The 26,014-nt window shown below is 43.5% G+C and overlaps 1 protein-coding gene across 2 annotated transcripts in view; it reads left to right on the forward strand.

The window, feature by feature from the left end:
• Positions 1-144: 144 nt before the first annotated feature.
• Positions 145-26,014, forward strand: part of emid1 (EMI domain containing 1) — a 72,907-nt gene continuing 47,037 nt past the window's right edge. The window contains exons 1-3 of one of the 2 annotated variants that reach the window (XM_049577698.1): positions 145-839; positions 9,584-9,697; positions 11,946-12,049. In XM_049577698.1, coding sequence (XP_049433655.1) covers positions 664-839; positions 9,584-9,697; positions 11,946-12,049 — 394 coding nt within the window. In that variant the 5' untranslated portion in view covers positions 145-663. The remainder of the gene's footprint in view (positions 840-9,583; positions 9,698-11,945; positions 12,050-26,014) is intronic. The other variant, XM_049577699.1, reaches the window with a different exon arrangement.

Here is a 26,014-nt window from a genome sequence, read left to right on the forward strand (position 1 = left end):
GTTCACCGAAAAACAATTACTCATCACCGGCACAGCTCCAGTGATTTCAGAGGATCCTCGGAGAAGCAGCAGCAGCCCATAATTCATTTAGATTAAAAAAAAAAAACAATGCGTAATGTGCCGTCGCCTTGAGCATGCATTGTCCTCTGTGAGAGGTTGAAACGGGGCAGGGTAAAAGAGACCCAGCAGGCTGTGCCATTTAAAAGACCCGAGGAGACTATAAAAGTGGTCTCATGCCCGCTGCAGTGAGGGCTCGGCTCCATACGCGCACACACACACGCACAGTCAGACGGACGGAGGTAGTCAGAGTAGATAGAGCAGGACTACACATTTAACGACACCCACACACGTTTATATTTTAATGTCGGCTCTTACATAGGTAGACACAAACGAGAAGCGGGAGTTTATGGGGCGGCAATTTTCTTTAGTTCACTCAGGATTTTAAAAGCAGGCTATTTTACTCTCAAACGAGTGTCAGACATCGTTTTAATACTCCACAGAAGTGCATGTTTGCTACTTTTAGGATGCGCGTCTTCCTCAGCAGACCCGGTGCTGTTTGACACATTCCCCCCACCGAGCTGGATCCACTAACCCGTGTGTTTTCTCACTGGGGGAAGTTGGGCTCATTTCAACTTTTCTGGCCGTACTTTTGATGCCACGGAAATGGGACCGCGCCAACCGGAGAGCGTGTCCGCGCTTTTTAGAAAAAGTTTGCTGTGGATTGTGCTGCTACTCTGGCTGACCACGTTTGTTGACGGGACCTGGAAGACGGGACTTTACAAGACCTACTCAGCCGGGACGCAGACAGCAACCTCTCACACCTCAGTCTATCAGAAAAGGTAAGGAAACCATCCACTTTATATTATAATAGCCTACACACACATACTGTGCGTGCTGCATGTTAATCCTCAACTGTGTCTTGTTACATTTACGCAATAACCCTTTTGCCTCCAGTCTATTTTTAAACCTCACAGCCTCACTTTTTTGTCCTCCTGGATGTGTGACTCTGCAGAGTTACTCCCATCTCTATCCATCGACCTGGTCCTATTGTCTTCCTGACAGTTGGTTTCCTTTTTCCTGTGCTGGCAGCACACTTTGCTCTGCTGTCTCCTGTCCTTATTGTTGTGGCCATCCACCCACCCTGTGTCCGTGGGGCTCCTGAGAGCACCCCCACTATCTCTGAGGTGTGCTCTCTCTGTCCCCTGCACCAGGAGATGCAGCAGCAGACACTCCATCATCTGCTCCTTGTCACCTCTCAGCACCTCTAGTCCTCACATGTCTGTAAAACCTGCTCCCAGTGAGACAGGGTGCATCTTGAGTAAGTGTTATGAGGGAGTGATGATGTTTATGCCTCTGATAAAGTGCAAAAGATTGATATCTTAAGATCATTTAACAAAAAGGTGGATGAGCTGGTCTCATGCAATGATTGATCCTCTGTGTGTGAGCTGTTGATGACGCAGAGTTACCAGACTAAACACACAGGCAAGAGCGCTAACCAGCTCTGCTTCCCTCTTGGACCGAGCACCAATGTTTAGCTCGGAGACAAGCCAGCGCTTAATGATGAGAGGATGTTCGCCATCTTACAAATATTTACGCTGTCAGGTTGAGTGTGTGCAGATAACACTGTGTGGGCCGAACGTGGCCGTAGGCTAAAACCTCTTCTCCCTGATGAGCCCTTTTCTGCTGGGTGTGTCCAGGTGGCTCTCAGCGCTTCCAGCCTCGCTCCACTGGCTCTCCTCTCCGCTCTGCTCCCCTGTCACTCATGGCCAGAGGTTTATGGACATGTTTACCAAACACAAGCAGCTGCGACGCCGCCTCACCTGGGCCTGCTCTGGGAAGGGGAGATGAGTTTACAGTGGGTTTGCTGCTGTTTGTAAGTGGTGAGTGAAGGAATGTCAGGATAGACGGAGAGGAGAGATGTTGTTGGTGTGAGTCAGCCATCGTCCCCAAAAGCAGAGAGGGTCAGTGGGTTTGAGGTGACATTAGAGAAGCTCAGTCCACCTGCTGTCTGATCTGTGGAAGCAGCAGTTTATGGTGTGTCAACAAAGCCAAACAGTAGCAGTGGGATTTCAGAGATCAGAAGGCTCTCTCATGGGCATTAGCAACTTGACATTGAATGACAGAAACTTAACTTGTCATTGGTGTTCATGCACTTCAAAGGAAATAAATTTTAATTTTAGCAGACTGAGATTCTTCAACAGGAAGACCTTCTCTAAGAATTTCTCCTCCTACCAGCCCTGTCTTCACACAGTGATTACCAAAATCAAGGGGGATTAACAACTCTTGAGTAATTTCTTGACTTGTGCGGTCGCTCTGTGGAGGAGCTGATAAAGTGTTCGTTCACCCTTGTCTTGCTTAGCGACTACATGAGCTCAGTACACTGAGGGGTTATGGAGGGAGCTGCCTCTTTATTTTTTGTCTGGCCCACTTCTTTATCCTCCCTTGGAGGACTTGTCATGGTCTGACAGGCAGTCTGAACCCCGTGGCCGCCCTCATTCCTCACCCATCTTAACCATATCCACGTTTTCTTTAAGCATGGGAATGAAGATGACAGAGATTCCAGCAGGCTGAGCCCTGGGTGGCTTAAAGCAGAACGGCTTTAGATTTCAAATAATGTATGTGCTCAAGAAAATGTTTCATCAGTATTAGAGAGCAGTCATTAGCTACACGTTAAATCTCTGGTGGCTGATAGGTTAATTAGGATGATTCTCATAGGGATGCACTGATCTAAATGTTTCAGTTCCATAAGGTTACCTGGGCTGTGGATATCAGCTGATATTGAGTACCAATACAACATACTGGGAAGTGACTGGGATCATTGTTTCATGTGTGAGGCCACACCTGGCTTGATTTAAACAATGCTTTCCTAACTAACTAATTAGCAAGCATGAAATGCCTCCAAACAGCTGACTTGTTTGTTGTTAGCTCCCTCAACTGTTTGGTCTACCTACGTACTACTGACAAGTGACGTGATCCAGCTATTTGAGTCAGTATCGACCTGCTATTTGAAATCAGTATCAGATCAGTGAATCCTCAGACTCAGGGAATGTGACCATCAGTGTAGAGCTGCAGCAGTTAGGAAATTAAACGATTAGTTGTCACTTTTTAAGCAAAAACTACAAAAATTTGACGGTCCATCTTCTCCAGTGTGAGGATTTGCTGCTTTTCTCAGTTTCATATTAATGGAAACCAAATATCTTTGGTTTTTGGACCAGCGGCTGGACAGAATGAGACCTTGGACTCTTGGGGAAATGTGGTGAGCATTTTTAAGATTATTGAGGCAGATTAATTGGTAATGAAAATAGCTGTCAGTGAAAGCTATGCACTTTTTAAGATAAACAAAAGCCAACGTAATCTGATTCTAGCTTATCAAATGTGAATATATGCTTGTTTTCCACTTCTTCTGAGATTGTAAACTGATTTTTTTTTTGTTTTGTTTTGGACTGTTGGTTGGACTTTAAAAATTGTGATGGCCATTTAGCATCATTTTATAAACATTTAATTGAGAAATATATAAAAATAAAAAAAAAAAAATTAATAAAAATAAAATAATTGACAGATTAATTGATAAGCTCTATATCAGTGCCCCAGGTGCATGCTGTGCCCTGTAGGTGACCAGTCCACAGAGTCAGTGTCTCAGCTCAGCTCTACATGATGGTACATTGATGACTTATAATCAGGCTGCATGGAGCCATGGGTGTGATATATGTGAATTCTTCGGTTATGCGAAGCATCCTTTGTACTTCCAGCCTGAAACACTTCAAGATGCACACACCCGTTACACACAGAGATGCACTTAAGGCTCACAGGTGTCCAGGCCGGAAAGCTCAAAACAGACAAAGACAAATGAGAATTTTCCCTGTTTCTCCAAGGCTGCTGCAAGGAGTCACTTAGCCCTGACCTTCAAGGCCTCGCTGTGGTGCTTTGATGATCTTCACTGTCTCCCTGCACATGGAAAACACACGGTAGCTTTGAACCTGCAATATGACACCCCACAAGCCCCAATATTCTCTGTAAACTTCTAATAATTCAATTTCTTTAAACTATTACAGTTTGTTTTACGTTGTTCTCTATTGGGCTACTCCACTTCATTCTCTTTATCCTAGAAGCCATAGATTATGACTCCAGGAATGCCGTGTTCCTCTGTCTTCATTTATTTCACTGTGACTGTGCTGTCTATGTCGTTCTTTGTCATGTTGTAGCACCACATTTATCTTATGCCTCCTCTGTATCCCGTGGGACCAACAGTGCTTCATAATTGTCTGTCTTTCCATTTCCCGATTCCCATCGGAAGCACCCTTGTGTGACCTTATGATAAAATAACCTTTGTCTCCTCTCCTCTTCTTTCCTCTGTTTGGCCACTTGCCACATCTGTCTATTGTCCCTTGTTCTTCTTGAGTTTTCCCACAAACAGAAATCTAGAGAAATTCCTTCAGATTTCTATCTGTGCTGCATTTCAAACATATCTTTGAGTGTTCGGCCCTCCTCCTCCCACAGTGCATGAATGGATGGGTGGATGGAAAGGGAGTTACTGGGACATTTTTTACCAGAGTTTCACCAGTGTTTTTGCCCTCATCAACAATCTTGGCAGTTTGTACAGCTTAACTCCCATCTTCTTCCTCCCCACGCTGTCTGCTGCAGAGTGCACCAACTCAGTAGTGTAATCATGAAAGATGCAGACTGCATAGCTCACAAGGCCAAATGAGGGCAACTAGAATACACATACTAGTATTAGCTTCATGAGTTCTCTATCAGCATTTGCATTCATTTAGGCTTCAGCACGTTTTTGTTTCCCTCCAATGTTTTACTGTCTTGGCGTCTGCAGCGTTGGAGAACAGATGGGCCAAAGCTGTGATTTTTCCGTCCCTTAAAGATTGTGGATTTCTTTCATAACTGTTGGCTGTGGCTGTGTGTGACTGTGTGAGAGATGGTTGATGATTTATTTAGCTTGGGCCCGGCGTTCAGAGTGTGCCATGTGTGCTTAGAGACCTGATACTCACAGAGGGCCCGCTCGGTGCTTTTGCCAGTGAAACAGCATGGTGCTGGTGGGTTTCACACTTCATAACACAAGGACACCTCCAGTAAGAGGAAGGTGTTGACTATGAAACATTCTAGAGAGAATGACACCAAGCACCTGTGTCCCTTTACTGTATGAATCAAGTGAGGCAAAATTCAATGGACCATTGTGTAGTTGTTCTCTGCAACAAAATGAGGGAAGTTATTTGATGTAGGGCTCATAAGTAAGACAGATTTTTAATATTTTACATCCCAGAGGAGGTAATTTACCTTCACCTAGGTCTGGGTGATAAGAGAAAATCAAATATCACAATTATTTTATCAATAATCTCTCTGTGTAAATGTTTTGTGAAAGCACCAATATCAGTATTTGATATCAATGTATTTGGTCAAAAATATTCTAATATTTGATTTTCTCTATGTCGCCTAGCCCTAGTGGATAAAATGTTTAGGTGGGTAAAGGAAAAGAGGACGCTGATGATATTACAATATGCAAAATCCAAGAGGATATCAAGTCTAATATCACAAGTCTAATATCACAAAAGTGAAAAGCTGTACTAGACTCAAAATTATGTAAAACATATCAGATTTGGCCGTTCAATACCAGGGCTGCCCCCGACTAAGAATTTTCCTAGTCAACCAATAGTTGTCATTTAGGGCCATTAGTTGACTAGTCACCCGAGTGTTTACGATATTAATTTAATTATTAAACTATATATTTTGGGCGGGGCAACACAGTGGTTTGAGTTGAAGGTGTGAGAAAGAATAGTATCAGTAACATTGTTAACACTGTGCTACATTACAGAGAAATACAAAACCGTACTAATGAACCTCCTTTAATATAGGCCTATATTTTATCTACAAGTGCACATCACACACTGAGCGAGCTGCCTGTTAATGACGCTTTGGGCAAAGCAGTATTGATTGTGCTAAGTGGCTAATGGGCATGTAGCTACTGACATGTTTCAGATGATACGTCATGTTTGTAGTCGACCGATGAAGATGAGTTTACATATCACCTTGGGTACGTCCTTCACCTTCTCAAAATTGTCCCACACTTTGGATTTCCTGCCCGACATGTTGTTAACTAGCCTGTGTGATAACTGCAGATACTGGCCCTGATAATCAACGTGGCTCCTGTCTGACTGCTGAGTGTGGCCACTGCCTGAGTGTGTCCTTTCAAATTTAATTCCCACATGGTCCAGTCATATAGGTTTTGGTTTATATTGACAAGGTGCAGCTCCTCATAGAGTTTCACGTTTGTTTTTTTATTTTGGGGTTTTTTTGTGGGTTTTTTTTGCAACTAAGAGACCAATGAAATCTTGCTGTAGTTGACCGTTAGGGGGCAGCCCTATTCAATTCGAATATTCAACCATTTGAGCCTTTTTTCCATCCAGATTTTGAGAGTTTGAGTGGGCTTCATGCTGCGTGACGGTCATATGCATTTAATATAGTAAAGAGGCAAAGTTAGCCCTCCAAGCACATGTATGCTAACTATGCTGACAACGAATCAGAAATGTGGAACAACATTTTTTGCCCAGATCTAGAGCCAAAGACTGTAGCGTATTAAGTTGATGTGGGTTGTAAATTCACCACTTCTATGCAAAAGGTAGAAGATCACGTTGTCTTGGAGCCTAACCAGGCAAAGCCTCTCCTCCTCCAGGCAGCTGCCTCCTTCTCACTCATACTCACCCTAGGTCTGGGTCCGCAGCTGCCTGTACCAGAGAGCAGCGTGAAAGCAAGGAGCGCTGACTCTGCAGTTACATCTGGGGACCAAAACGTCCACAAAAGTACACTACACACTGACTGACACAAAAAAGAATCTCAGTAAACTGAGGGGTCTCTGACTGATGATTCGAAGCTTCAGTTTTCGGGGGGCAGCCCTACAATACTGATATAATGTTGATATATTCCCCAGCGCCACCTGCACCCAAAAACATTTCCCTAAGGGGTCTCCAACCTCTCTGCAGTAGACAAAGTATTGTTCTTGCTGCCTTGTACTTGTTATACATGTGTTGTGTAAATCAGTTATGTAGGTAATGGAGCTATTAGTTGCAGGCCATCTGGGAAGTTGTAAACTCTCTCTTACACCAACTTCTTTTGTTGTTTCATTCACTGAAGCAGCAGCGGTTGACATTTCCTCTTTAGTAATTGTATGAGTGTAATGCAAAGAGAGACGGGGAGACCATAAAACCCACCCCCACTTCCCTCCTTGTACCCCCTGGTGACAATCTTAGCTGTTCCCAGGTGAAACCTCCTCTCAGCCTGGGAAACTCAGATGTTTATCTGTTGGGTCTGGAGGGTAAGTGGTGGGGAGGAGTCGGGGCTGGAACCCCCTCCCGTCGTGCTACTCCCAGCTCCACCTGACCGCAGCTCCTTCGTTGTTTGACATTTTCCACCTATGATTAGAGTAATTTTTCTGGACAAGGGAAAGCAATCATAGGGTAATCATAAAGATCTGTGTTCATTATTGTGGCCTCAAGGCTGATGGATATGCTAAGATACATGAAGGGTGGGCCTGTATTTCAATAACGTGGCAGATGAATTCCTGACTCACTTTACTACTTAGGACGTTTAGGATTAATTCAAACTGTGTCTTACTTTTACACACCTTTTAACTTTAATAGACCCTGGAACATGTTGTCTCACTAATTTTACATTTGTTACTAAATCTGGCAAACCTCTATCAGACTGGCATTATTTTATAGGCTGCATCATTATTACGTAAAAGGGAAAACCCCCCAAAATGAATCAATAATCTAGACTCAGTCATATCTACCCTACCTGCAGTAGTATACAGACATTTCTCGCTGGCTCAGGTCTGTGTGTGCGGCCACCACAACATGTGGGGATGGTTAATGGGAGCTGGTTCAGGGCTGCTTCGCATCCTCCGCCTTCGGCAGTTTCCTTTAGCGTAAACCGTCTCTCACACACACAAACATATGGTCTCACATATTGACAAACAGACTTTGGTGGGAACACCCTCCCACTCCTGCAAACACACTGGCAGCAGAACACACAAAGTGCAGTCTTGTGCTACGAGCCACACAGTCTCCTTTGTGGTTTCTGCATAGAGCCCCCTTTCTATACATCTATTGATTGTGTAAACACAGGCTATGGTAATTGTTGTCCTTGTTTCTCCCCCAGCTGTAACCATGTGAAGGTAATCTGGGTATTTGTACACTTCATTGTTGATAAAAAAAAACAGTGACATATGGCAGCTCAAACAGCTTCAGTGTGTTTTCCATACATTAAAGTGGAAATAGATACTTCAAGTTATCATGATGAAGTAAGTTGATTGCACAGTGTAATGGCTGTGGGATAATGACACACCCTGCATTTAGACGGGTTCCCTGTAGGTCTTGCTTTCACTATGCCAGCCTGTCTGCCACCAGGTACGATATCCTGGGAAAATGGTGGCTCAGTTTACAGCAGAAAGGAAGTGTGTCAACCACTGCAAAACCAAAACAGGATTAGGATAGTGCTTTTGTTATCCCCGGTAGTTATCAGTAGCTGTCCCCAGTTACCAAAGAAGTTCTTTCCAGTTACTATCCCCAGTAGCAGAAATGGCAAACAGTAGAACAACACAAGTAACTGTGGAAACTGTGGTAGTTGCAAGGTTCTGTTTGTGACAGTGGCGCCGACAATAATACCACTTGGAAGCGCTAGGGGGGGAAAGTTGGAAAGCTGTCTGTTTCCACTTTAAAGCCTAGTAATCACCCTTCAGCGTTTTGTTGATATGATAATGGGGGATGAGATAAAACTGGCTTCTCAACTAAACTTTTCTCATAAACATTGCTCATTGCACAATACTATCAGGAACAGATATCTACTCCTGTTAGAAGGTAATTGAGCTCTTCGTGAGGATAAAACCAAACCGATTAGCTCTCAAATGAATCACCGTTATAATATGTGTGTGCTTCTGGACACCAAAGAAATAACTTGAATTTAAGCGAGTACACGTGACTCAGCCCGCTCTAAGTGATCATATCTTCACTATCAGAGCTTAACCTCTGACTTTGACATGAGCCTTTTTTTCCAAGCTTGTCAGTTTCTTATCAACCTCAGTAAGTCCTGATACAACGTCTCCTGTAGCCTCTCTGGAGAAGGAGTAGACTCATGACCCGGATTTAACCCGTGCTGAAAACTCTAATCTCTGTATGGGACCTCGTCCTCCTCTTTATTCCCCTCTGAGGGACTTTACCTCCTCTGAGGGCCAAATGCAAACGGATGTGTATTGATAGAAGAGAGGCCACAGTGTAAATACAGCCCACAATGCACTCCTGCAAATCTCGTGGCTGATTAAAACCGTGTAAACACCATAAAGAAGTTTCAAAACAAAAGGGTGGGGGAAGGGAGGGAAGAATCTAAACCCACGGGAAAACAACAGCGTATTGAATGTGACTGCATGGCTAATTTCCTGTGAGCGTGCTATGGTGTGAGTGAACTTGTTTCAAGGTGTTTTGACAGTGTACGCCATTCGTTCTGACATTATTTACCTTGAAAATGTGATTTTATTCTGCATGTAAAAATAACAGCTGTTGTTTTATTGTGTTTCTCCCTTCAGGAACTGGTGTCCTCATACGGTCACAAAGACAGTGACTTGCCAGGTGCAGAATGGGACAATCCTGCAGCGGGTCTACCAGACGTGCCGCTGGCCACAGGGATGCACAGGAGGCAGGTGAGAAGGAAACCTTACCACTACTACTACTGCTCTCGTAGTCTGGCCCACAGAATGTAGACCGTGGGTATAATCCTGCTGTTGCTACGTGAATCTAGTCTTGCACAGTCAGATCTATCTCCATACTTCATCTTAGCGTTATGCATAAAACAACAACAACAACCTTGGAGCTAGCAAACTACGAGCTAAAATGTCTCTACACATATTCAAACCATTTTCCTTCACTACACTGACACCGATCTTCACTGACACTGTTTTGCAAGAGCTCTGGTGCAACATCCTGGGCTTAGTGCTGCCCAGACCGTTTTTTCCCTCAGTGCAAAATAATGATGGGCTCGGACGGACCTTTTTCCAGCACAGCGTGAGCTAGGTCTGACTATGTGAGACTACTGCTGTACCACTGAGATGTGAGCCTGTTAAAGAGAAGAACCCACCCTAAAATAATTAAAACACCCACTGTGAGATTAGTTGGTACTTTGTTCCTTTTCTATACTTGAATTGTGGTGGGGTTTCATTGCAAAAAAACGCTTATCCTTTAAAAAAAAAAATCAATGTCTTGTCGTCATTCTTCTTTGACTCAGACACGTTTTTTTAGTTTCACCATTTGTCGCTGCAGTCCATGTTCATTTTGTAATGTCAAGTTGGAGATATCAGGATTTTCTGACCGCTACAGTCTGACCGCAACATCTCCCACTTTGCATAAAAATAGAGAAAACTACAGATCTTAAAGATAAGTCCATAGTACAGGCAGGCAGTCCAAAAATGCATCTGTGACACTCTGACTGTAGTTAAAAATCCTTCATCAATACCTGGATAAACCAACGCGTTTCAACCAGAGAGTCTTCATCAGGGTGTAACGTGCATTGGGAACAGGTGTGCAATTTGTGACTCTGCCCAAATCCTTGAAGACCACCTGCATTTTTTTACAACTAACTACACAGAGTCTTTACCCAGTGCAGCACTCCCTTTTTTTCCTCAAACTTACAGATCAATCAACAAACCATTGGCAAAACAGCTTCAGAGCCACCATCCCTGGCAGTTTCACTTAAATAAAATAAAAACGAGCACTAATACAATTGACTCAGTTCATTCAAAAGGGTGGCAGTGGCTCAGGAGGTATAGTGGTCGTCCACTAATCAGATGGTTGGCCCCTTCGATCCCTGGCCCCTGCAGTCTACACTTCACAGTATCCTTGGACATGATGCTGAACCCCAAATTGCTGTGTGTGAGTGTGCATGGTTGCATGGTGTAAATGGTTATTGTTCATGATGAGCAGATGGCACCTTGCATGGTCGCCTCTGCCACCACAGTGTGTGAATGTGTGTGAATGGGTGACTGCTGGCGTATGTTGTAAAGCACTTTGAGTGGTCGGAAGGCACTTTAGAAGTGCAGTTCATTTACCATTTAAAAAGTAGATATACAGTTTGTTAGTATGTGGTTTCACTTGTTAACCTATTGCACTCCACCCCCATTTTATAGCAAAAACGCCTAAAATGGCATACCCAAATTAAAATGACTGTAGCGTCTGATTGTGTGTTTAGGCTGCTCTGGTGTGAAATCCATAAGAAATAAAAGAAAAACGATGTTATATTTGAAAAGCCAAGAGCTTCCTGAATCTGGCAATACCAAACATCACATGGTTTGATGATGTAGTGCGCCTAGGAGATACCATTTAACAGAGGAGGGAGGGAGCGAGGACGTTGACATCCTGGCGGAGTTAGAGAGGTTAATGAACCGGTCCAAATACGTAACACAGCTAATTCAGGCTGTTTTAATGATAGGATGGGGGTAACCATGCTAGAGCACTACTGTGTTGGAATAAGAGCAGGTTTCCTTGTTCTTCCCATTCTGCCGTCTTTGAGTGAATCATCTGTCATTGAGGAGGAAATCTACTGTAAGATATTCTGATTTCTCAACAACAGATCAAATGCAACACAGCTGCACCACATGTTGCGTTCTTAGGAAGGAACACCTGGAAAATTTCATACAACAACAAGTGCCTGTTCCTGGGGGGCAGACAAAAGGAATTCTGGGAAATAAAGGAAATGAAAAGATGTAAATGAGGAAGGTACAGTAGATACACTAAGAAAAACAAATAAAAATACAAGACATCAAAAAATAACTTCACAGAGCTCCCAGATCACATCCCAAGGTAGAAAAGTGGGTTATCATAGTCACAGTGAAAATGCAGGCAGCTATTGTTACGTGTGTGTATGTGATGGCTTTACATTTTGTATTCATTTTCCAGCTACAGGACCGTGGTCAGACCTTCCTATAAAGTAGTGTATCGCACTGTGACCTCTCTGGAGTGGAAGTGCTGCCCAGGATTCAGCGGTGCTGCCTGTGAAGAAGGTAAGTCAAGACAGAAGGACTCACATACACACATTAGTTACACAGCAGCTGATGAAAATGAACAGCAGTTGGGTTGGCTCTGGAAGGGGGGCCATTATCACAATCTAGGAAAATGGTTTAGTATGTCGCTGTTTCCTCTTTGTATTTTTCTTTATTTGTTCAAGCTTTCCCATTTATTACCATCTGCATCCCTCTTGTGCACTGCTGTCTTTATAACCCGCGTATGTGCTTTTCAAATACACGTGTACGAGTAATACTTTAAAACAGGAGTGATTTCCATTATGCTTACATAAGCCACCTTCTGTCGTCTAAATGAAGTTAAGAAATAAGATCCTTCAGCTGCTACGGGGTGAGTCAGAATGAACACATTAAAACTGATTAATAAAGTGGAAGTATCTAAGAGTCATTGTGCTACGCAACAGTTCTTTTGTGTGGTTTTGAGTTTTATGGTCCAGCTGGAACCAAGTCTTCATCCTCTTAAAGTGCCATGCTAGCACTGCTGTTTTCATTTTTCGACTACAGTAGCTGCCCACCACACACACACACACACTCACACACACACACACACACACACACACACAGACACACACACACTTCCCCTGGCACTGGTCCCCGTGTCTCTGCAGCCCGGGGAGAAGGGTGGAGCGTCTGTTTATGCTGGGACCCAGGACTTGATTGGGTGTAACATAAATCGTCAGGCTTTGCAACACAAAGGACAATAACTGTTTACAGTGGTTAAAGTGGTCACTTTTTTGTGGCGCTGAAAGCAGAGGCTGTTTTTCTCTTTTATGCTACCACTCCCAGGTGAACTTAGTAGTTCTCAGCCCTCCCAGTGGCCTGTAGGCCACTGCAGTGGGGCTTCAGCTGGAGAAATGTACCCACTTCAAAACTCCCTGAATGTCATGCTTGTTTAGACCTTCCCCACTTTCAAAGTCAAAGAACACATTGACAGTCAGACAACCCAGACTTTACTTAACAAAAGCAGAGGAACACACAGTCAAACAGGGAGGAAATTATCCAATTAAGTTGTTGCTGGAGGAGATTCCCCTCTGGTTGTCATGGCAGTAGGGGGCTGTCGAGCCAGCAGGGATGCTGGGATTAGCCACTTATCTGAGCGTCGTTCCGGGTGGCTCAGATCACAGGCGGCGCTGAGTGGAAGTGACAGGTCCCATTCACAGGGCCTTTACTCTCCGGCACCATGGATGCTATCCAGGGCCACCGGCGCTTTGTTCTGCTCCTGCCGCGTGAGCAGAACCTCTTGCCAGCGCAGAACCTGATACCCCGCTGCTGTCTGCCTCATTCGCCGCTTTAAGGAGAAATAAAAGCTTGCCGCACGGGCAAAGCTGGAGACCGGATTGTGCTTAAATCTGTTGCCATAGTGTTGCCAAGTGAAGTTAAAGCTGCACTCGTAGTTCAGTGGGTGCAAGTTTCAAATCCGGCCTCTTAATACCTGTTTGTGGCTCCATCTGCAAATCTCTACACATTTCTTTGTGGATTTGCAGACGGCTTTGAGCACTTGTTTGACCTTCAGTTAGGCTGAATTAAAAAGGCTCAGGCCAAAAAGCACCTCTGTTATATTAAAGAACAAACAACTATCATCTGTTTCGAGATCTGCCGTCTAGGTCAGACATTAAAAACATATTGCTTTTGATCTCATAAATCTGGTTAATAACTAACACCGGATACATATATCTTTAAAGACCTCTTTTGGAGCTCCAGTGTTGATTATATACCTTTTCTCCCATCATTCCTTTCCCTTTGCTCGTCTGCTTTTCACAGACTGTGGAAAATGTGTATGATCCACTCATTTACTCACGTTGCCCTGCTTTTACCTCCACCCGTCTCTCACCAGGCCACCCCAAAAGCCCCTGGCCATGTCTGACTCCCAAGGCCAGTCTGCATTACAGCAGATCTCAACAATGTCCATACCAGCAGGACTCTGGGGCTGCTTAAAGGTGCAAGAGAGGAAAGGAAGTGCGTTATGAGCCGAGAGCACGGTCATTGATATGGCCATATTTTAAATGGAGATGAGAGAGTTGTTTTCTCTTGTGTCCCTCCGTTCTCACCCCTCTGCCTGCCAGATGATTGGTCAACATGCGTAAATCAACGGGTCCAGTCTGAAGTAAAGATAACGTGTCTCTGTTTAAGTTTTGGATTTTGCGTTTCCAAAGCAGCAGAGCGCAGAGATAAATGAGAGACCATTATGGAAAGAGTTTACGCCATGCTGTCATCCGGTCATACACAGGCTCGTGAGGCTTTTTTGGCCTATCATGCTCAAACTGAGGGCTCCAAAAGCAAAACATTACATCACACCCAGGCTGATAAACAAACTCACTCCATCAGAGTCCAAGCAGAATAAGATAACACCGCATCAGGCAGGCACCTTTCACATTCACTCTCCTTTTCTTATTTCCTCACCCCAACCTCAGGACTTGGCTGGAATTCCAGGCCAGTGGTGTAATTACTGTGTCCTAATTGTTTTCTATGAGGTTTGGGAGATATTGTCTTACTTGTGGACCTGGAACACAATGGTCTTTATCTCTGATTGAGCCTGAGAAAAAAAGGCTAAGTATTTGCAGATGGAGGCACTTTCATAGCCTGCCAGAAACAGGGATTTAATGTATGCCTGGTTGGCTTTGGCATTCCAAGTAAGTAATGCTTGTTTTCAGATGGGATATCCCAACTTGTGCTACATCAAACACAAATATCAAAATTATACCTCATTTAGAAGCAATTTTGTGATAGGAGAATATCAAATGTAGCTCATAAAAGCGACATTATTACATTAGAGTTGGCGTTCTAAGACTACCATACAGGTTGCATCAGCATCAACATACAGAACAGCAATGAAGAATGATTGCAGCTCAGCAGTCGTGAAAATCAGTTAAATTCGTAAGTGTTTGGACTTTTGCACTTTGTGTGCTAATTTTGATGGAATCTTAAAAGTGTGAAGATGACACTAAGAGACAGCAGCAGATATCTGTGCCTTGAATTGATTTATGAAAGGACAGCACTTAAAAGAAATATGGCTGCAGCTTATCACAGGAGGGGGCTGGCATGCCATAGAACATATGGGGGAACGTAGACTTGAATTAGCACGGCTGTCAAAGCTCTGCCGCGGGGGTCCCCATCAAGCCGTATCTCGCAGCCAAGCGGAGACTGCGGTTTTTGGGTCGCAATTACGGTATGGCTGGGAGGCAGAGGCGCGCTGTCTGTAATAAGCCGCAGAAATGTAATCTGTGTTTTCACAGCTCAGCGCGGCTTATCACAGGCCTGCACGCTAAACCCTGCGCTTTAAACATCAGTCGGCTGCAGCTTGCCATTAGCAAAGGAAGAGTGGGAGTGCGTGGACGCCTGTATATGTGTCTGTCTGACTGCCAGAGTGAATGTGTGGGTGGGAGAGCGAGGTGTTGAGGATTTGTACAGTGAGGGATGCAGCTGTTCGGTGTGATTAGCTGCTTTAATGGCAGCAGGCCTTGGTAGCTGCAAGTGGAGCGACCCCAGTCTGAGGTCAGAGGGGAGGGAGCTGTACAAGAGCAGGTGACCTCCACTCCCACTCCTCTTAGACCACACAGAGCCCCACTATCAAAGTCCGAACACTGACAAAACATGGAGTCACCTTTTCATTCAGCCCTTCTGCCACTCACATTCCTGGATTCCCCTCGTGTTCGCAATAGCAGGTGTTAAATATGTTAGACTCTCTTGCTCCAGTTCATTCACAGAAAACAGATTTGATGTCAGACTTAGTCACATGCAGAGTATTTATGTGCTCAAGAGAAGAGGTCCACGAAGGCACATAAATCGCATACGTACAGGGAGGCAGGCTGTGCGCAGAAAAGGCCACAGCAGCTGATATTCATGGTTATGTAAATGGCCAGCGCAGCACAAGTGCCGAGCCCAAATTGGAAGCAGCTGAAGTTAAGGCAAACTGGGCTGAGGGCCCCAGATGAGATTAGACATGGGAGCGTCCAACCCTTTCAGCCCGTGCTGCTCCGCTCAGGGGAATTGTCATTATAGTCATTAATTAACAAACAACACCACTGAAGATACCGACCAGCCAGCCTAAAATAAACTAAACCAAACAGCGGAGGGAAGTTCTCCCTCCTCTCCTCTCGTCCGCCGTTCTTTTCTTAGTTTCCTTCTTATGTAAGCGTGTGCTGGTATATGCATCAGGTTTATGAAAAATCCCAAAATTATACTTTATTGAGGGTTCAGGTATTTAAATTGGAATATATACTAATAATTATGATAATATTATTACGACATTACTTTTGAAATGTTCCATGCAAACCACATACAGAGCAGTCTGTGGAATAGTAATGACAGACTCACAAGATTTATAATATCCCTTTATGGTTTATGTTTGACTGTAATATTGTGAGACCAAGGGCAAGAGACAGTAATGGTAGAGCAGAATTTCGTAGCCAGATTCATTCATTCTATCTGCTCCTGGTGTTGAAAGTGTGTAAGATTTGTGTGCTCACCTTCTTTCTGATCCAAACATCCTGGAGGTTTTTACCGGGAGCCAAATTATCCGCTGAGGTCTCTTCCTCCTTCAAAACAAACGGACCTACTGATTTAAACTGGTAAAAAAAACGGAATAAAGCAGCTCCTCATTACAAATCAGTGTTTGTCTGACGCTGTTTGCCTCATCGCAGACGGACTACTCGCCGAGAAGCTAATCTGTGCTCACTTTTTCCTTGATAACTAACCGATAACTTAAGATCCAGACATTCACGAGGTTTTTAGCGGGAGCTGAACTATCCGCAGAGGTATCTTCCTTTCCAAAACAAACATACACAGTGATTTAAACTATTACAAACACAGAAGGAAGCAATTTCATGTAAAAAAAAAAAAAAAAAATTCAGTGTTTTTCTGACCCTGCTCATCACAGACGGCCTGCAAACTACGGTGACGAACATGAAAATGCGAAAACATGAATGGCCTTATCTAGAGCCAGTGTTGTTTGTTCATTTTGGGCTACTGTAGAAACATGGTGGTGCAACATGGCAATCTCCATAGACGAGTACCCACTCCATATGTAGATATGAACTGGTCATTCTGAGGTAACAAAAATTATATTCAGGTGATTGTACACTAAAAAAACACAATTATTATATTATAATCCATTTCTACCAATATATCCCTGTAAATCCTGCTACTGAAACTTTAAATCCAACATAAATGGCAGTGAACTTCAAGAAATGCAGATGCAGAATTCTTTAGCTGAAACTGTTTTAAAATTTTATACATACTTAGCCTTGATTCTGAGTTAAGTTTTATGTATCTGGCTCCTGGACTGGAAATGCCTCTTCTGCTTACTGATTTATTTATTATTTCCCAAGACTTCCCCCGGGAGTGCATTGAAATCTGTTTTTCCTGCAGTCAAAAAGACATAAAGTGGGCCGAGTCAGCAGTGCAAAAAAACTTTTAGGGATGAAAATAGACACACAAACACACACACACACACACACACACACACACACACGCCATGGCAGCTGGAGTATTCTTCTGTCCCCAATAAAACAGAAGCATTTCCCCTCGCCCAGTAGTTTAAGTGGACTGATGTGCTGACAGAGTGACCCACAAACAGACAGACTCTTTACGGCCTGAGAGGTCACGCGATTAGAAGCAGAGACGAAAAAGATGCTCTCTTCTTGGCTGAGAAAAGGCCAGCTGAACTGATAACAAAGCTTTTATCATACGGAAAGATAAAGAAAAATCCCTTTAAAATCCTTCCCTTTTTAAATCCTCCTCATTACCGGAGGTGTGGGCTCTGCCTCCTTTCTCTCATCTCTGATCCACTCTGCGACTGATGCCATTAAAGCTGCATTAACCCCGTCTGCTCCCTGCCTTTCAACATATCACCATTCCTCATCTTGTAGGTGTAGAGTGGCATGATGTAGGTACTGTATAACACAGCGCTACTGTCTTTAGGTAAGCTCTGAGGAGGTAATGAAGCATATTTGACGTCAGTGCTGAGACAATGGCAGCATTGATGGAGTGGGTACATTCAGGGTCCTGTTGGTTTCATACAGCTGTGATGAGTTCAGCGGGCCCAACTGCTGCCTGCAGCCCACTGGGAGGACTGGTAATGTCTTTCACAAGCACGGACTTATTGCAAAACACCATCTCACCCCTAGTTTGTCTGAATTTTGATTCCACATTTTCTGTCTCAGTCTTCCTCCTTCTTTATTTAGCTTTGTAAAACGTTGTTTGTTTTTTATTTTTAATTTCTTCAACACAGGGCTGCAACTACAGATCATTCTTACTAGTTTTAAGCTGATGACTATAATTACTTAACAGATTGATTGATTGGATTTGTTTGTTTGAACAAAATAGAATAAGCCTAAACCTGAATTAACCCTTGACAATAAACTCACACGATAACACAAACAAACTAACCTATCAAGGCCGCAATCCACCAGCAAGGTGTTCAGCAAGGTGAAATTATTGTTTCTGTCAAAAGAGTCTGATGGTTTTGAAGAGAACAGATGTAACAGCTTTAGTTTCCTGTCGAAAAGGGCTGTCTGACAGCAAGGTAAAGCAATGAAAATATTCTAAATACAGCGTAAATACAGCGTACACTTAAACTGTTATTGATTTTTTTTTTTTAGATGGGACTTAGGTGTCTAAAATATGTTTTGTCGCTGCCCCCCATCCACAGCAGTACATCGCTAAGCTACAAACTGGGGCTGTGCTGACCGACATCTACTGTCAGTAATACAGTGACTATGGATAAGTACCTCATACATCCCTACTTCAAAAAATCTGAACTATCCCTTTAAGATGATGTATTCAAATGAGGGATGCACCAAAACTCTGGGCTGCTACTGATGTTTAAAATAACAATTTGGCCGATAGCAGGTATCAGTGTTGTTGTTATTTTGTTTTTGTTGGTATTTATTCCCCCTTTTGTAGAGGAAAACAAAGAAATCTTCATTTAAAAAAAAAATAGGAACTGTTTTAAAGTCATTCTGTATTTCATTACACTACTGTCGAATGAGCACAAATTCAATCATAAACATTCATGAAATAAACATTAATATAACCTTCTCTCACAGAAAATTTTTTTTTAAAAAAAAAATAACTGCTTCAAAAAGCCTTTTTACTATACATATATCATAATTCCTGCTGTGAAAACACCAAAAAATCTCTCCTTAAACAGCTGTATTTATTCAAGCCTCTTGCCAAAAACTACAGTTTACAAGATTATATTTGAACACATCATGTTACGTTATGATTTACCTTTGTGCAATACTCATTTTTATTGAACAGAGCTTAGCCACATCATAGTGTAACTTAATAAAACCTCTGTCAGTGATAAGTTGTGGCCAACCGGCTGCCAGACATGTTGATAGTAAGTTACTCCGTCCTTATGTTCTGACGGTGTTGTAGCGACATCCCAAACACGTTCTCTAGTGTCCCTAGGACAATGGGACTCCATTAGTTTTGAGTTATGCTTTTAGCCTGTAAAAAATGGATGTGACACAACAGAAAGACATCGGCCACTGCCATTGTCAATGTCATCTTATTTGCTGAAAGGCTGATGGCAGTCAACAAGACGAATATCATCTGATACCAATGTGTGGCCTATAGATTAGTGCATCTCTAATTCAAGTAGCTTGAATTTTTTGCGTGAACAAATATCCAAAACTCGAAGATATTCTGTTTAGTTTCATATAAAACAAAGAAAAACAGTAACTCTTCTCATTTGAGAAGCTGAAGCCAGTAAGAAAAGCCAATCAATCGACTGTCAGTGGTTGGCAATTGATTTTCTCTCAAATGACTGAACCTTTGAACTGTACTCCCACACAAATTCACTCTTTCATTCTCATGCTATCAATCATGTGAACTTGTGTAAAATCCAGTTATGTCTCTTTTTTACCGCTGTCTCACCCCCACCCCCAGTTATACCCTCATTGTGGACCGCAAAAATATAAGAATACAATAAAAACAGTTGCTTTTATATTAAATATTGTTCTCTAACACTGTATCAGTCTGGGGGTTTGTACACTCCCAGTAGTCTTGATGATCTAGCTGCTCATTTGTCACTGTTATGAGTTCATAAACATATACAACACCACATGAGAGAGACTAGAGTGTTGTGGCTCAGTGGGTGGGGATTTTATGAAGCCGACCTTCAAACCTCCTCCACTGCCATGTATACTAAACCACAAACAGACCACCACATCACAGAGATGTTGCCGTGGTGTGTCGTGGTGACATCATTTATGGCCTCTCGTATCACAGACCTCCCAAACACCCCCCTCTGGTTCGGTCTCAGTTTCCCAGCCATTAAAACGCTGCACTCTTGAATAATGTGTAGAATTTAAAAGTCGTTGCCCCCGTCTGACTCTTGCGCTCTATTTTGAGCTGGTCTTTGCATATATTTCCATTTGCTCATGTGGTTGATACGGTGCTCAACGGGGATGAGGGGAGTGGTGCTGATGGTTGTGATTAGTTCTGGACGGAAGACGAGATCGGAGAGGAGGTTTGGATGAACTGCACCAGCAGTCTGCCTAATTAGAGACATTCCTGGTTGGCTTTCAGAGCTCAAACCTGACAGAGGAGCAGGCATTCCCCTTGAGGAGCCAATTGTCTTGACCAAAGAGAAATGACCTCACTGGATTGGCTAGAAGAGGAAAGAGTAGAGGATGATAGAACTTGCCTTTAGAGATCAAATGTCTGATACAAAGCTGAAGCTACACATGGCTGCTAAATTCGGACTTGGCAGCTTACTGGTTTTTACAGTCACAGACTAGATAGCTGTGAGAAACTGACTATTGTTGAAGTGTGTTTGTATGTTTTTAGCTTAGTGTCAGGCAGGATAGTGTTGCCAGGTGCCAAAAACCAAACAGTCCCACAAAGACTCCGGATCAATAGCAACTGTCTGTGCCATGTGGTTCATACTGCATCCAACGGTTAACCCCAAGTAGACTTCAGGCCGGTGTTTATTATGCAAGCAGACACACTAAGAACTCAAGCATGTAAGCAAAAAGGTTACAAGTAAACCATCCCAGTCAGTCACAAAGAGTTTTTAGAAGGTTATGGGTGGCCGCAATGGTAGTATAAGATTGGCAGAAATGTGATTTAGAGACTGTGATTTATAGCAGACACAGGGTCAGTTTTTTCTAATAGACTATTGACATAAGCCCTTTTTACACAGAGGTCCTGTGATAGGGCTGCAACAAAGACCTATCATTATGTCAGCTCTGCTTTCATTACAGGATCAAACAATGGCAGTATAATGCCACCCCATTGTGTGATTTTAGATAGCATGCAGATGTTCTGGAAGCAGATTTGTGTTTCCTTGCACAGCAAAGGCTACACCCACCTTACTCTGCCTAACTCTGCCTCTGGTTGGCGCACCCTGACACTCTTACCCTTATCCTCACCAATCCCACTTGTCTTGCCTAAACCTAACCAATACATCCAACGAAGGCAACAAGTAACAGCCAATTGCTATCCTACGAAACACAAATATGCGTTCTAGAAGCAAATGAGGTGTGACATGCATGATGTCATGCATGATGCATGACGATAGCATCGACCTCTAGTGTGACATATAACACAAGTGTCAGGCCCTTCCTGTTATATGGTGGATGATCTCGTCCTCTGCTAGGAGGATAAGGAGCTCCCGGACCTTGTTGTCTCCCCAGTTTGTGGACCTTTTCTGTTGTTCTTCTTTGAGTTAGCTGCTAACTGCCTTTAGCTGCTTTGTAAATCTCCCAGCAGTGAAATGCACACGTAACACGTCATCAAAATGTCACACCCCTCTCGTCCATGGTCCATCTTGTTGGCTGTCCCTTTTGCACAGATGTCATCTTTGCACTGTTACTTCCTCCGCTGCCAGCTTAAAGGGGAGACAACTCTGTCTCTCCATTCCGTGATTGTACTTTTTATACAGAACAGCGAGGGGGCATAACGGCTTAACATTTCCACCTTCAACAGACAGTCTTAAAGGGGCCTTAGTCTTTATACAAAGGTCCCAAACTCTGTACCATTTCACAACAAAACAAAAATATTGAAATTATTGTGCATTGACTGTACTTCATACAAAGGTAAAAATCATCGCACCATAATACAACGATCATCGTACACTCGTTAACTTTGAGGTAGGAATTAGTGTTGATGTTATTTTATCTTCTGGCAGGTCAAATCTGGTTTTAAACGTTCAACTAAATCTTCAATATTCATTATCCATCTTTCACTTATATCATGAGCTCCATCTTATAAATGCCGTTATGTGGTTAGTGCAGTTTAGTGTGTCACGTGGTATTGATTATGTAGTGTTTTTTAATTGCATTTTGCAAAGCATTTTGAATTGCTTTTGCATATAAAAATGTGCTATTTAAAATAAACTTGCTGTGCTGCATATGTTACACTTCGCTGTCTTTAACACTGCAGTGCTTCACAGAAAGTGCTGTTTACTCTGCACTAATAGAGCATGTAAGACATGCATCATTTAGGAAAGTGCTTGCATCTCCCTTGCTGCATCGTCTGAGGTCGTGTCTCAGGGGCTTTTTTAATATCCACAAGCACATGTGCCTTCACACACATTCAGGCATGTTTATTCTACAGCACTGCACAAACACCTCTTCCTTTTACCATCTTCTTCTTCACTTGGAGACACACATCTTGCTGAGATCATCTTAGAGTCACAAAGTAGTGTTCACATTGTTCAGGAAGTGTGGCATGCTTCAGTGGTCCAGGACCAGTCCAAGAAGAGGTTGTGGCAGTGCGCTGGTGTGGCTGGCGAGGGAGTGTCAGGGGCTCAGAGCCAGAGAGGCCCAGCGGGGTGAGCTCATTAACAACAGGACGTACCCCTGAACCTCTAAACCCAGGCCTGCATTCCGTCCGCTCCACTGCCCCCTGGGACTCATCCAGGGGGGCTTTAACAGCCCCGGTGTTTTGGTTGGACCCTCGCCACAGCCAGAGCCGAGCTGTGCATGACGACTCCCCCCCTCCCCCGCCTTAATCAGGACCATAAATACAGTCCAGAGAGGGTGTCTGTGTGTTCCTGCTTCCTCAGGTGTTTATGGCTCTCTCACTCATTCATGCTGCGCTCACAGCCAGGGCCCGGCAGCAAACAAACACTTGCACACACGCAGACACATTCACAAACACCTGCTGCCACTAGCACAGACACATATATCAAGTTTGTATGTACAGACGGACACGTGACTCAGACTAAAATTAAATGTAAATTATTACACCACAGATGACTCGGTTCACAAAAACATGAAAAAGAAAGCAGTAAGCTGAACTTGCTGACTCGCTGTAATCAATAAGCTTGATACAGGACACACGCACACGCTCACTGTCTCTTCCTGTTCCTGCACACATAAACGCTGAATATCAGTTGCATGTGTGCCTTATGACAGACTGACAGGGCAGTAAATTACTGCTACTGTGCTAGAGTTAGAGCTCTATCTGCTCTGTCTGCTGCTGTCATTGACTGTGGGTTGAGGGGCTGAGGATGATGTCATGGCCCTTTTATTTCTATTGATTTCCCTCCATGTTGTCCTCCTAAAGGGCTGCACCTCACCTGACAGGGGCCATGTGGGGCCCCATGACACCATGTCTGGTCTTTTTTTTTTTTCCAGTTAATTCTTTAGCTACACTGTACTTCAATAGCAGTAACACTGTCTGTGTTAATGTAAATTTATTGTGCGGCAGTGTTGCTGTAGGTGCCTCTGGCGCGGAAATTGATTAACAGTTTGGCAACACTAGAGGGATCGTACATTATCAGATCATGTTATGCTTTAATTATGTTCTCTACTGTGACTGTGTTTACACTTTAATTCAGTGTGATAGGGAGCGAGATCATAGCCATCAGAAGGTTTGCAGTAGAAATTGAAACTGAAAAGGCAATGATTTCTGTGACTTACACTGATTTAAAGTCACTGTAGGTGACATTTAGACTAGTAATACAGCAGCAAACAGCTTTTTGCCATGTAAAGGTATAGCAGAGTAATAGTTTCCTGAGCAGAGAATGTGGTCATGTTCCTGTGTGTACTGAAATCCAAGCATCTCTGTTCTTTATTGTGGTAGATGGTCCGACTGTAGTGCATGTAAGTCCCTGGGAGTGTGTCCCACTGCCTAGCTAATCAACATTTTATTGACTAAATAACTGGCAAAATAATCAAATGAAAGGACTGCTAGTTGCAGACCTCTAGGGAGTAAAGCCTGCTAGCTACAGTGTGCCTACATAGGCTCTGTTGCTGCTCTGTAACCCCTTTACAGTGAACAATAAATCTGGCTTTGGAGGTTCAAGTCTCATTGGGGCTGAAATATGGAGGAAAAGTATAGGTTTAGTTTCACTGTGAACATTCTTTGGATTCTGACAGTGGTTACATATTTGCAGTTTTTCTGCAGTTTGTGTATATTGTCTGAATACTTGACTCCTAAATGAGGTAAATGTTGATACTGATATATCAGAAACCACAGTTATACAGTTCAGAGGATCTGGTACTGAACCACTGCCTGCACACAAATTGGCCTCTCTGAGCCTTTTCAAAGTGGTTACCCTCTTTGGACATCCCCCATCATTACATCCTATTTACAAAAGACCCAAAGGATTACTCTCAGTTAATGCGTTTTATATGAACCCTTCACTTTGCCTGTGTAAACCTAGCTACTCAAGTAAACAGAGCGCTATTGAAGCAGAGTTACTAAATCTGTGGCCAGATGGGTCCTCGAACCCCGAGACAAAGTGGAGAATTACAGTTTGTCCTGAGAGTCTGAACTCAGCTCTGTCTCTTCCCTCTGGCCCCCCTCGGAGGGGGGGTAATCTATTCTCTCTCTGCGTAGATGCAGAAAGAGATGACTGTGTAAAATGAGAATGGCTGCACAAGTGAAAGGGTGGCATGGCTCCAGTGAGACACGTTTCTCCAAGTGCTGCCAGGTAGAAAGGGCAATGAGAGCAAGCGCACCAAAGAGGATGTGTGTTTCCTCCTCTCTTGTTGTGACAACTTGCAAAAAAATGGGATGGTACTGTTGTGTTAGGCCAGACGAAGGAAAAACATTATAAGGGACATGGAAAGAAGGGGAAATGGAGGGGTTTTCTTTACTGGAAAGGCCTGTTCATGTTACCGTTAAAAGGACAAAGAACAGGCTGAAGTAATAATGAGCATCATTCGTACTTTCTCTACGAGCCATAACCACAATGTTCCTTTGAGGTAATTTATCTTTTCATAATGTAACTGAACTTTAGAAGTAAAATTAGATTTGAGGCTCCCCCGTCTTTGTGTGCTCTGTCTCACAGTCCATGCACCGCTACCCCCTGGGTGTGGGTGGGTAGCCATAGGGACGCCAAAGGGGTGAAAGGGCAGAGAATTGAGGGGTGCAGGGGTTTGTGCTTTCCCGCAGAATAAGAGCAAGTATTGTTCCTTAAGTGGCGACACTGTATCAAGACTATCACGGGCAATTTCTTGACATACTCATTCGGTGTCAGTCTTAAATTTCTGAGACACTTCAGAGCTGTATGTTGTGAGCTGGTCATGCTAAGGGAGTACAATGTGTCCCTTTTAACACCCTAGTATCAGTGAATCCAAAGGATGATTAAAGCCCAAGAGAGTGCTGCACAAGTGCCGAGGAAGATGAGTGATAGCCGAGGAGAATTGAGTGCACTTTGTATTCTGTTGTTGTGGTCTAATAACTGTCTTTTCTCCTCATCCACACTGTAAGACTAAAAACTATAGCCAGCATAAATACCTGCCAGAAATAAAGAGACTCCAGAGCTCATTAAGAGTGACAGTTAAGTCTCAGTGGCAGACTAATACTTTCTCTGGTGATGTCTAATTGTGATGGAGGCCTCACACGCTCCATGATCTTCGTAAGGACAGGAGAGGGCACGCTGGGAGATGAATTACAAACACTGCTCGGGATCATTCATCCATCAGAGCAGCTCTTCTCCGCCAAGCTAGAATTCCTTTCCCCTAGCTGCACCTGACAGTGCAG

Source organism: Epinephelus fuscoguttatus, linkage group LG6 (assembly GCF_011397635.1).
Source record: "Epinephelus fuscoguttatus linkage group LG6, E.fuscoguttatus.final_Chr_v1".
NCBI classification, from domain to species: domain Eukaryota; kingdom Metazoa; phylum Chordata; class Actinopteri; order Perciformes; family Serranidae; genus Epinephelus; species Epinephelus fuscoguttatus.